The sequence below is a fragment of the Oryx dammah genome, unplaced genomic scaffold, assembly GCF_014754425.2.
Source record: "Oryx dammah isolate SB20612 unplaced genomic scaffold, SCBI_Odam_1.1 HiC_scaffold_5, whole genome shotgun sequence".
Taxonomy (NCBI): domain Eukaryota; kingdom Metazoa; phylum Chordata; class Mammalia; order Artiodactyla; family Bovidae; genus Oryx; species Oryx dammah.
The window spans coordinates 43971063-43984649 of record NW_024070189.1 but is presented as its reverse complement, the minus strand read 5'-3'; the positions used below and the strand labels follow the sequence as shown (position 1 = coordinate 43984649).

Below are 13587 nucleotides of genomic sequence, written 5' to 3'. Positions count from 1 at the left end.
CTATTACTCCAAATATAAGATGAAATATTTCAGACAGGAAGCATGGGTAGTCAGTCTCCCTTTCCCCACCTCTCAAACTGCCTTCCAGGAATCTGTAGATTTATCACCTAGACCTCTTGACTAACTGATCTAAGGAAAATTACAAAAGATTATAGTCACCACAACTTTAAAAACTTGCCCTTACTTGTAAGGTTCTATGTATACGCTGCCCCAGCTTCACTTTGTCCCACAGTCTTACCCTGCCCAGGTTGATAAGTTTTCTCTAGAGAACTTTACTATTTCCATCCCAATCATCCATTAGATTCCCTTAACACTTCAAAGGTAGACCTGACTTAGTTTCCTGGTCAGGACTATTAAGTGCTAGAGAGTGAAACACGAGATTCAGATTCGGCTACATGCCTGCCGGGGTGACACCACAGGGTGGCTCTGGCTCGCGGGCTTCCTCCTCTGTCTCCTGGTCTGACACGCCATTCTCAACAGGGCCCAGGCTCTCCTTTACACTCTCTTCTTCATTTCCGTCACATAATTCTTGCTTTACAGGCACTCTCAAGGTGGGCTTTTTCTTCTTTTTGGGCTTTGGCTTAGGTTGAGAGAGCCGCTTTTTCTCTAATTCAATACTTTTCTTGCCTATAAAATCACAATTCAGAAAAGGATAGATTAAAGTATATATTTGGGTTAAAAGCACTCTAGGAGATAAACTCCAAAACCTTATTGCTCTTCTTTTTGATAACATTCTTACCTTTTCCCTACCTTCCCAATGAAGTCTTAGTTATATTATCAAAATGTTAACCAAACCAAACCCTTTCCAGATTTCATTAAATCATAAACACGATGCCCATTTACCCCTGAATACTTTAGTGTATATCCTACAAAGAAGGATATTCTGCATCATCACAGCACAACCATTAATATCAGGAAATTAACACTGATAGATTATTCATTCCCACTTCATTCAGGTTCTACCAGTTACACCAGAAGTGTCCTTCATAGCAAAAGGAAATCACTCCAGGACTACATGTGGCACTGGCTTGTGACATCTCTAGTTGCCTTCAGCCTAGAACAGGCTCAGATTTTATTTTGACTTTCATGACTAGAAACTCATGAAGATCACAGGATATTTTGTCTGATTTCCCTCACATTGGGTCTGCCTTATTTTCTGCATGATGAGATTTAGGTTATGTACTTTCAGCTGCAATACAAACCAGTGAGGCTGTGTTTGTCCTGGTGCAGCCTGTGAGGCAGCACATAATTTCTGTTTGTCTCATTATTTGTGGTTCACTTTGATTACTTGGTGCGCTTTCCTTGTAGCTCAGTTGGTAAAGCATCTGCCTGCAGTGCAGGAGACTTAGGTTTGATCCCTGGGTCGGTCGGGAAGATCCCCTGGAGAAGGAAATGACAATCTGCTCCAGTATCCTTGTCTGGAAAAGTTCATGGACACAGGAGCCTGGTGGGCTGCAGTCCATGGGGTCGCAAAGAGTCAGGCACGACTGAGCAACTAATACTTACTTAGTTACTTGAATAAGGAGGGCGGTACCTTGCAGGTTTGTCCCCACTAGTTTTACTAAAAATTGTTACTATGATTATGGCCAAATGGCAATTTTCGGTTCCATCATTCAGTCTACACTTACCAGGTGGCCTTCTGCTGAAAAGAACTTTTGCATTTGTCTATTTATTTAGACCGTTACTTTATAGTGGTCAGTATGGACTCAAGAATTCCTATTTAATGTTTTAACCCTTTACTATTACTTATTTACTTTTTCAGTTTGAAAGCTTTTATCTTTTGATTTCAAGTCATCTTACTGAGATATAATTTAACACAAGAAAAAATACCAGGTTTTTTTTAACATTTTTATGAGTTTAGACAGATGTATAGGGTAACCCACCACCACAAATAAACTGTTGCCATTATTTCAAAATGTCCCCTCAGGCCTCTTTGTGTAGATTCCCCTCCTCCCTGAGCCCCAGGCAGTCATTGATTTGCTATCACTGTAGTTTAGTTTTGTCTGTTTTAGAAATTTGTATGATTTACAACTACATTTCATATTCTATATTAGTACTATACAGTGTTTAGTCTTCTGTGCCAGGCTTACTTTGCTAGGCATAATCTTTGAGGTTCACCCATTTTGTTGTATTTATAAGTAGCTACTTGCTTTTTATTGCTGAATAGTTCCACTATAGGGTATATACCACAGTTTATTTACCAGCTGACATTTGTGTTGTTTCTGGTTTGTGGCAGTTACAGATTAAGCTATAAGGATTCTTTTATAAGTCTTTATGTGGATGTATCGTTTCATTTCTTGAGTACATTTCTAGTTGTTTATATACCCTGTTTAGTTTTCTAGCTATTTCTGGTGGGTGGGAAAATCTGGTTCCAGTTAGTCTCTTATAGCCAGAAGTGAAATTCTGTTAATTATTTTCAAGTTCAGATTATCTCACATTTGGGTAGCCAGCCCCTTCAAGCTGGTTTCTTTGTCCTTTTGATGACCTCAGTTATACCTTTGTGGCAAATGATGCTGCAGACTTATCTTAGATTTTTTCCGCCTAACCTGGAACTAGCCATTTCTCCAAGAAGCCCTGGTAGGTTCCTTTTAAGAGACTGATATTTAGAAAACAAGATCTGGGTGCTAGGTATACTTGTTACTATTCAGGTGTTGTCTTCAGACCTCTTGGGGCTACTATCCTTGCCCAGGCTTCCATTCCCACCATACTGCTCTATTGCCCTCCTTGAATGTCCTCCTTGCATGACTGATAACTTACTGAGGAAAGCAAAAAGGGAATGAGGCAAGCCCTTATAGGCTCCAGGTTCTGACTGACCTTGCGGAGGTCGGGAGTGTTCCTGCATGGAAGTGAGCCATTTGTACACACAGAAATCATCTGCCCCTGAGTAGATGCAATCTGGATCCAACGGGGACCATGCAACGCAAAGCAGTCGACCTCGATGTCCTCGGAAATTGCATAGAGGCTCTTCCTGGAGAGTATCCCACACCTAAAACCAAGAGTCACACAAGAGAATAGATAAATTTTTGGTTATTCTATTGTCTGAGGGGGTGTTGGTATACATTTTTGAAAAAAAATTAAAAAAAACAAACAAACAATCTGTGTACTCTGATTTCCTCTTGTAATTTGTACTTGCAGTTTCAGAAAGTGCTATTTCCTAACGGAGGTTTCTGTATTCTGGGATATAGAGGCATTCCCATAGGAATGATTTTGAGTAAGCTTTTAATGGTGCCCTGTGGATTTCACTGTCCTGAACCAGTAATGCATGTTATCTTTGGGCTGGGGATTCTGATACCTCTAATTCAGAGCCCACATCTACATGTGTGATGCAAGGGTTCTAATTTCTCACAGATGATTCTTCTGTCTCAGGGCAAATGATCAATTTCCTCGCTATTTCCTGAATGACTCCAGTCTCCATTTCAAAGGGCAGCCAGTCATGGCTCTCAGCTCTGTGCAGACAGCTCATTTACCACTCAGTACTGAGACAGACATCCATCACTGATGATGGATCCCCAGTTCCTGAGGTCTGTTCTGGTTCTGATATCCGAAACTCACTTCACAGCTCTGGCCTGGCATCTCATCTTTATTTTTGAGAACTTGAAGATGTGAGCTACTGAGTTATTATTAGAAGTATTTTTTTCATGATTTATAGTCACCATTCTGTGATAGAACAGAATGGGAGGAGTACTTTTCACATCAACTTTAGTCTATCATACTGACAGTAGGTCAAAGTGAAATCTTTAAAAACATCAGTTTAGCTAGTTCCTATCAATATTCTCTTTCACATAAGTTACAAAAAAACCCAAATTTACCCTGCCAAGGGCCCAGATATAATAAAATGCCCTCTAGGACGTGCTGTGGTTCATGGGGTCGCAAAGAGCTGGACACAACTGAGCGACTGAACCGAACTGAACTGAGAGCTCAGAAAAATCGCAGGGGAGAAGAAGAGTTTCAGTTAGAGTGTGTAGTGAAGAACCCGCAGAATCAGGGATGCAATAGTACCTGAGCTGTACCGTCGTAGGAAGCGGATACCAGCCTTCCATCATGATGTGGGCTCCATGCCAGACTGGTGATCTTGGCTGTGTGCCCTGACAGGGTCCGGTAGGGCTCTGTAATGGTCACTGGAGATTCAGGATTGCTCTCTAAAAGACAGGGATGATGTCATTGGTACCAATAATAGCAACAGAAAGACATAAAGGAGGGTTTTAATTAACATGGCAAGAGTCAAGATGTTACCACATGCTTTCTACGTGATTTTCACTGGGCAGCACTGTTTAGTGGTTAAGAGTGTAGGCATATCCACAGTGCCTGGCACATGGGCTGACTGTAAGAAGTGTTTGCTATCATTCTTTCTTTCTAAAAGCCAGCAAAATGGAAGTAATGCCTTTAGGATGTGATACCAAGAAGGATGTATTATCATGTATAGTTAAAAATGACCTGAATCTAGTCATAAGAATATATGAGACCAAACTGAGGACACATTTACCACATAACCAGCTGGTATTTAAAAAAAAAAAAAAAAAAATCAAGATGAAGAAACAAAAAAGGCTGAGATATAAAGGACAATATTGGATCAACTGACAACACTAGAATAAGCATGGTAGATTAAACTATTATATTAAATTAACTGAATAATGGAATTGTGGTTATATAAGGGAATATCATTATTCTTACAAAATACACACACACTTTGGAAAATACATACACCACAGCACAAAGCAAATATGACAAAAGGTTATAAGTTGTTGAATTTGTGAAAAGGTATATGGTAGTCCTTCATACTATTTTTGCAACTTTCCTCTAAGTGTGAATTATTTAAATATAAGAAGATAAAAATGAAGTTTTTCCTGGTCATTTTTTCCCTTTTTCTGTTATTCAGTAGATATGAAATAAAAAACAAACCAGGATGATAGTATTTCAGTAGACAAAGATCTGCACTGCTTTTAAGAATTAAGTTAATGTTCTCCTGTAAGTGATGCTGGAAAAACTGGACAGCTACCTGTGAAAGAATGAGATTAAAACATTTTTTCACACCTTATAAAAAAATAAACTCACAGTGGATTAAAGACCTAAATGTAAAACTAGAAACCTTAGAACTCTTAGAAAGGAACTCTTTGACATAAATGATAGCAGTATTACTTTGGATTTGTCTCTTCAGGCAAAATAAACAAAAGCATATTAAAAAACAAAAATTATAGCTCTTGGCAATGAAGATGGGTTATGTGTTTGTTTTTTTCTTCATATTAAGAAAAAAAGTAATTATACTTCTTTCACATTAAAAAAGGCTCTTCTGACCACTTAACTTCTAGGTGCTGAGGAAGTTCAGAGAAGTTTAAGCCTTGTTAGGGAATAAGTTGTATGAAAATATGAAAAAGATCAACCTGCTAGGCAGGGACTAGTAGTTACCAGAACACATGCAGATGCTGCAATTAGACAGTGTGGGACTGAATCTGGGCCCTATCATATCTGAGCTGTGGGACGCATGGAAGTGAGCTGACCCCTCTGAGCCTCAATTAGGAAAATGAAGATAACAAAACCTACCTCCCAGGATTGTAAGAATTAGATGCAGTCAGGCATGGGATGGTATGTGTGTTGTACGTGTCAAATACTCAAACACTGAAGGAAGGGAATATAAATTGGCACCATCTTTTGGAGAGTGACTTGGCAATAACTATACTTTAGAAAATTTGGAGGAAACAGCAATGTTTATCAATGAGGGATGGGAATAAGGGAGGTACTTCACTTTCTAAGTTAACATGTATTGTCATGTTTGAAATTTTTGTTGTGTTTTAAATAAGGTGAATACATTACTTTTGAAAGCAGAAAAATAGTAAGAGTAGTGTTTAATACCAAAGAAAAAGGAAAGTGTACGAAGACTGGAACAAAAAGTAGCTGAACACATATACTACCCCCAGTATGGAAAGAAACCAAAGTTACCTATGACAGTCTGCAGGTTGTGCACATAAATGACTGCATTGTTGGAGCCAGAGGCCATCAGATAGCTCAGTTCTGGCTGGCTGCCATGCTCATGATGCCAGCTAATGGTATTCACAAGCTTATGATGTTGCTGGATGGTGCAGATCAGTTTCAGGTTAGGAACCCTGAATATTTCTATTGATCTGGAATAAGAAACACACCAAGATAAGAAAGGATGCTCAAATTACAGTTCAGTGCAAGCAGGTATCACCCTCATTCCATCAGTCAAAGAAAGGTGAAATGGAATAGGGTAACCCAATCTAAACTGCAGAGGTTACTCTCTTACAAAAAATCAGGTACAAAAGGCAGTTCTTTCAGCAGCTTTAATAAATCTCAACAACCTCTGGAAAGCTGTATTTATCATGCTCTAAAAATAATAAATGGTACCAGGGAAAAACTAAAAGAAGAATTAATACACCAATGGCTGAAACAGTACCATGTTACTATGATCAACACTGGAAAGGGCAAAACAAAACAAACCACCCTAAAAAACCAAACCAAAACATTGGAAAGGATATAATAAGAGCTAAAAAGCATTTCTGCTTTTTTTTTTTCTTTAAAAAGAATGAAAGGAGATTTAGGGAACTTAATTCTGGAGATGGGCATTCTTTGAAGTATATTACAACCAAAACAGAGTAGGCAAACATTCTCTTTGAGCTATAAATACTTAACTTATTTTGCAGTTCTCAATAATGCAGAGAGCTCCTGAGTTATTTAAGGATATCAGGGATAAGTCAGAATATCAAATACAGCTAGGCTTTCCCAACTAACATTACAGATGGCACTAGCTTGTGATCAAATATATGTGCAATTACAAAGTTTTTTTTTTAAAGAAACAAACACATACCCATCTTCATTGCCAAGAGCCATGATTTTGCCATCTGCTTTCCAGCTGATCTCTGTGTGTACAGGCAATTTGTACTAGAAAAGCAAAACAAACCAATCTCTACTAAAAACGTTGTTCTTGCCACACAGCTTACAAATCAATGATGACAGTGTGAGGGGAAAAAAAACAACAAACCTTGGTTTAAAAATGTTCTAATTACAACAGCCATTCTTATAAATAATCTACATAATTTGCCAAATAGTTACTAAGAACAAGTATTCTAAATATGATTTCCTAACTGGGACAAAAGACAGGCCAGTGAATACTAAATGTTTGCAGTATCTAACCTTGTGAAATGAACTTAATTAAAATGATTTTTATCCCACAGTAAGACATGAAACATGTCCACTGGCTTCGATAACATGGGGGCAGTCATCTTAAGAGAAGTCATATACGCCACTCTCTTTTCTTCCCATCTCTTCTGTTTCTTTTCCAGAATTTTATTTTTCTCTTCTTCTCTTTTTATTAGAGAACAGTTCCTTTGTTCCCCAAGGCTGCCTGGGCCCTCTTCTTTTCTTACTTGTCTCTCCACAGACCACCTCATACATGCCCACAGCTTCTTTAGCTACCACTCATATAAAGGGACTCTAAATTTCCATTTCCGGCCCAAATTCCTTATGTGAACTTCTGATCTATATTATTTAAGTCTTACAAAACTAAAAGCTTGTTAGGAACAGGAATTTTGCCTCTTTTATTCATTGTTGAATGTTCAGATAACATTTAAAACATGAAGGAATATAGCCATTAAAAACAATTCAATTTATGATTAAATATTATTTTTATAACAAAAATAGCCATACACAAATAATGAGCAAAAGTAAAAAATGCTCATTTGAAAGAGTAAGAAAAACTCAACATTTACGGTTTCACTTAAAAAGACAGTTCTGGCATACAGATACATTGATATAAAGGTAAAGAAAATGTGATTAAACGTGGAAATCTGGGTGAAAGATATAAGGAAATTATTTGCATTATTTTTGCAGCTTCTGTATAAATCTGTCATTATTTCACTAAAAAACCAAATGATAATTCTGTTTTGAGCAAAATACCTCATAGTTGTACTTGGATAACATATTATAAAGTAAGTTTTACAAACACCTCCCTCTGGAGAAAGTGGCAGGTGTGAAAAGGGTGCTTTATATTCAAGATCTGAAAGTTTATAATAAATAACCATTGCAACTGAGAGAAGCCTGAAATCTGACAGCATAATGGATACCTCACATAATGGCATTTATCATGCAAGATGAGAAGATAAAACAGAGAGATCATGAGAAGACTTCAAATCACAAGAACTTACTTTGATTGAATTGGTATCCCTGATGAGTTTGTTGATGTCAGAGGCCTCTCCACTAAGCTTCCAAGGGTTGTGCTGTAAGACAATCCCTTCTCCTCCACAACTGTATAAAGTGAGGGAAGGTCTGTCTCCTTCTCCTACATGGAATAAGAAAAGAAAGCTTATCAGTTTTGTACTTCACCAGCTTAACTGTTTGTTGCTTAATATGACCATATTATACTATGACATGTTTTATCTTCTGCCACTCAGAACAGTAGGGGTGCCAAAGCTGGGATCAGAAGACATGTTCTCAAAGTTTTGGGGAATTTATCTTCTCTTACAGAAATAAGTACTGTCTGGCATTTAAATATATGAAGCTGCAGGACTTCCTATGACTAAATGTAAGAAGCTATTCTCAAAGCAGTTGGTGTTATAGTAACTTTCCTGTTTATTTTAGGAAGTAAACAGTGGTTCTGATGGGTTTTTGTAAGGACACATTTTATTTTCACTACTGTAGAACTGTTTGGCACAAATCAAGGATCAGCATTTGCTAAATGAATGAATGAACTACAACTATAATGCTGCTTGAGTTCTGATGACTTACACTGCAGTTAGGCAGATATACAGATGTTCCACTATAGATGCTGAAGAAAAGACTACTAAAGATTTTGCTGAACACATTCAATTTATAAATTCTGCAAGACCTAGGAATAAGAAAGGCAAGACTGAGGGGCTAGAAAAGGGTCAGAATGTATTCACAGGCAACAAGAGATCATCTGAGAAATTCTAACCCTGCTTTAACTGTAGGCTGAAACAGATGATCATTAACATTATAATTCTTTAAAAAATTTTTAAAAATAAAGTGTTTATTTTTTTGGCCACACTGAGTGGCTTGTGGGATCTTAGTTGCCCAGCCAGGAACTGAACCTGGGCACCTGGCAGTGAGAGCATGCAGTCTGCACCACTGGACTGCCAAGGAAGACCCAACATTATAATTCTGATAAAATTAAAAGGCGATAGCAAGTTTTAGTGAAAATTATTAGATTAGGTATCAGGACCTAGCATGAGATAACTGTATTCACAATAAAAAATTCAGCTCAGAGAGACCAAATACTATAATTTGGAGAGGCTTATTCTAGGTGAATGGTTTCTAACTGATCACCTGTTACAACTGCCCTCACGGACCCCAGGGACAACACAGCAGCCTGCATAAGGATTTATTGCACTAGAATGTTTATGACTTTTTCCAGGTTGAATATCCTAGGATTAAGTTGAAAGAGAATACTCTTAAGTTTGTTAGAGAATGATTCAGATACTTACCGAGTGCCATGGCAGGTACTGGTGGTCCCCAGGCTAACGAGTACACAGTCTTCTTGTGATATGTGCTGGAAATCTGTGGAGGTCTGGGGGGAAGGGAAATTATAAACAGAAAGATTTAAAAAGGTACAGTGGAAAAGAGACCATCTTTTTTTAAAAAGTTGCCTGTTACAAACTTAGTTGCTGATATTAAAGAAAAATAACAGTATCCATCTCCAAGTAGCTGATTGTAAAGAAGCAAACATTTAAATAATATATCATGTAATAAGAGCAACTAAAAAATAAGTCCCAAACATACTTTATCTAGAAAAAAGTTATTAATATCCCTTAATTGGCTAGTTTGGGGTCATTTTCCCTATCCCTGAATTTCTCACTTCACCTAAATGTCAAATATTCTAAAATTACTGTAGTTATATACAAAAGTAAAGGCTATCCACAACTTGAGAAAAACAGGACAAGACAGAAAATGCAAACTGTTCAGCCCAGAACTAAGGTTACTACTAAGCATATATAATCACTATGCAAATATCTCCACCTTTTATTCAAGTAAAAGACTAGAATCATTTTTGGCTTAACCTGTCATTAACATCACATTCTCAAACTAAGGCTTAATTTATTTATTTTTGGCTGTTCTAAGCAGCTTGCAGGATCCTGGACCAAGGATTGAAACTGTGCCTCCTGCAGTAGCAGCATGCAGTTCTAGCCACTGGATAGCCAGGGACTTCCCAAGACTTCAGAGTAGATAGCTTTTTAGGTTTTTTTTTCTTTGGACTAGTATTTTTATTCTTCACAAACACTCATTTCTTCCATCCTTTCTACCTAATAATGGTATTTATTTAAAATTTTTTTCAATGTTTTACAATTTTTTAAGATTACTTTCCATTTAGTTATTACAAAATGCTGGGTATACTCCCCATGTTATACAATACACCCTTGAGCCTTACACCCAATAGTTTATACCTTCCCCTTCTCCATCTCTATAATCCACCCCACCCCCCACTGGTAACCAGTAGTTTGTTCTATGTATCTGTGAGTCTGCTTCTTTTTTGTTATATTCAGTAGTTGGTTGTATTTTTTAGAGTCCATATATAAGTGATATCATAGACTACTTGTCTTTTTCTGTCTGACTTATTTCACTTAATGAAATAATGTCCTTTACATCCAACCACGTGGCTGCAAATGGTGAAATTTCATTGTTTTTTATGGCTGAGTAGCACTCCTGTGTGTATGTGTACACACATCTTTTTTTATCCTTTCATCTGCTGATGGACATTTAGGTTACTCCCATACCTGGCAATGGTAAATAATGCTGCTTTGAAGATTGGGGTGCATGTATCTTTTAGAATGAGTGTTTTTGTTTTTTTTGGATACATCTTGAGGAGTGAAATTGCTGGGTCATACGGTAGTTCGAGTTTTTGGTTTTTATTTCTTTTTAAAAAAGGAAACCTTGCTCTTCAGGGTATTTTTGAAGGTTGTGGTTGATTAATGATATGTGATGTGTCCAGACAGGGCAGTGCAGTTAATACCTTTAACATATACTGTACTCTTTGTGTGATTTTAGAATTCCAGTATCTGTGACTGAATGAGCTGTTGACGTCTTTATTTCCATGTATCTAACACATTTATCATGATCAGTCTAGACAATAAACCAAATTTTCTTTGGCTAAAGGAAATAGAAAAACCGTTTCTGGCTTAATACCTAGCAATATATCTACAGTAACGTCCTTCCTCCTACTATATACCTTTGCTGCTGTCAGTTTGAATATTTAGCTTATAATAAGCCAAAGATAGTAATTTGCTAGAATTAGTAATTTTGTACTGACACAAAGCTATTTAAATTGATATATAATTTTATTTTATTAAGTACTTCTTTGAAACAGTGTAGCCTTTAAAAAAAAAAAGATTAAAAATGGAGAAACAGTTAACTATGTGTAAGTTATACATAGGGTCTTCCCTGGTGGTTCACTGGTAAAGAATCTGCCTGCCAATGCAGGAGATATAGGTTCGATCCCTGGCTTAGGAAGATCCCCTGGAGAAGGGAATGGCTACCCACTCAGTATTCTTGCCTGGGAAATCCCAAGAGGAGCCTGGTGGCCTATAGTCCATAGGGTTGCAAAAAGTCGGATATGACTTAGTGATTAAACAATAAACAACAAGTTATACACAAGTACTTAAACAATTGGCACATGAAAAGGTTAGCTCTATTGTATAATGAATGATTCTCAATTAGGTGCAAATGATCTAGAACAGGAATAGGCAAACTTTTTCTGTAAAGGGCCAGGTAGTCAGTGCTTCAGACTTTGTGAGTCAAGCAGTTTTTGTCACAGTCCATCCACTTTGCTGTGTAGCACACAAGCAGCCTCAGATAAGATGTAATGAAATGAGTGTGGCAGGGCTCTAATAAAACTTTACGGACAGAGAAACTTGAATTTTATTTACTTTTCACACATTGCCTGAAATATTCTTGATTCTTTTTCATTGATTTTTAAAAGATAAAACTATTCTTAACTCATGGGCATCCCTGGTGGCTCAGATGGTAAAGAATCCGCCTGCAATGCAGGAGACTTGGGTTTGATCCCTGGGTTGGGAAGACCCCTTGGAGGAGGAAATGGCAACCCACTCCAGTATTCTTGCCTGAAAAATCCCATGGTCAGAGGATCCTGGCAGGCTACAGTTCATGGGATTGTAAGAGTCGGACACGACTGAGCGACTAAACACTTTCTTAGCTCATGGGCCACAGTTTTCTAATCCCTAGCCTAGAACAGTGCTGTCCAATAAAGTAGCCCTTAGCCAGATATGGCCCTTGAGCACTGGCAGTGTGGCACATGTGACTAGGAGCTCAATCTCTAATTTTATTTAATTTTAATTAAGCATAAGTAGCCACATGTGGCCAGTGGCTACCAAACTGAACAGTGCAGGTTTGGAATCTAATCAAGCACTCAGAATAGCTGTGTCCAATAGATTTATACTGTGAGCCATAAATACAAACCCCGTCTGCAACTTAAAGCTTTCTAGTAGCTATGTTAACAGAAGTATCAGAAACAAGTGAAATTCAATTTTAGGAATTAGCTCAGTATATAAAAAGTATTACCTTTTAAAATCTAATTAAAATAAATATTGAGGCATCTTACATTCTTTTCTTTTTTGAACTCTCAAGTGTGTTCTACACTTAGCACACTTCAGTAGCCACCTGTGACTAAAGACACAGTGCTGTTCTAGAAAGTTTATAGGCAATACAGGGAAGACAAGGAATATAGGAAATACAGGAAAGAGTGAACTGAATTACAAGTCACCACAAAGAATTAACTAGACAAGTCCAAAATGTAGAATATGCTAGAAAACAACTTATCTGGAATCTTCAAATTGAAAAGGCAGTGTTATGGAAAGAAGTGGGGGACTATTCTATAATAAAAGGCTAAAGAGACATAAAAAAATACAATGTGTGACCCCTGATTAAAAAAAGGTTTGAAAAAAATTGCTAGAAAAACATTTTTGGCTCAACTGAGGAAATTTGTATATGCACAGGATATTATATCATATTATGGATTACTGCTAATCTTTGTTAAGTGTACCAAAAGTATGGCAAAATGTTAACAACTGGTAATTCAAAATGGAACAAACAGAGATGTTCTTTATTCTAAGCTTTTAACATTCTTGAAAGTGAAAGTGTTAGCCACTCAGTTGTCTGACTCTGTGACCTCATGGACTAGCCCGCCAGGCTCCTCTGTCCATGGAATTCTATGCTCAACAACACTGGAGTGGTAGCCATTTCCTTCTCTAGGGGATCTTCCCAACCAGGGATCAAACCTGGGTCTCCCACATTGAGGGCAGATTCTTTATGGTCTTAGCCACCAGGGAGGCCCATATAAATATCAGTCGCTCAGTTGTGTCTGACTCTTTGCAACGCTATAAACTAGCCCACCATGCTTCTCTGTCCAAATACTATAGTCGGTAGCCATTCTGTTCTCCAGGGGATCTTCCCAATTCAGGGATCAGACCCGGGTCTCCTGCATTGCAAGCAGATTCTTTACCACCTGAGCCACCAGGGAAGCCCCTATGTATAACTTGACATTCTTGGATGCCTGAAAACGTTTGTAAAAAAGATGTTGGGGGAAAACAAAAGAAAATGTTTTCCTGA

At 37.6% G+C, this 13587-nt stretch overlaps 1 protein-coding gene across 2 annotated transcripts in view; it reads right to left on the bottom strand.

Moving 5' to 3' along the window:
* GEMIN5 (gem nuclear organelle associated protein 5) overlaps positions 1 to 13587 on the bottom strand; it is a 37672-nt gene that overhangs the window by 15125 nt on the left and 8960 nt on the right. For both annotated transcript variants that reach the window (XM_040241457.1, XM_040241458.1), the window contains exons 10-16: positions 9453 to 9535; positions 8157 to 8290; positions 6821 to 6894; positions 5935 to 6116; positions 4000 to 4139; positions 2815 to 2986; positions 400 to 627 (exon numbers count right to left, since the gene is read on the bottom strand). In XM_040241457.1, the coding sequence (XP_040097391.1) occupies positions 400 to 627; positions 2815 to 2986; positions 4000 to 4139; positions 5935 to 6116; positions 6821 to 6894; positions 8157 to 8290; positions 9453 to 9535 (1013 nt within the window). The remainder of the gene's footprint in view (positions 1 to 399; positions 628 to 2814; positions 2987 to 3999; positions 4140 to 5934; positions 6117 to 6820; positions 6895 to 8156; positions 8291 to 9452; positions 9536 to 13587) is intronic.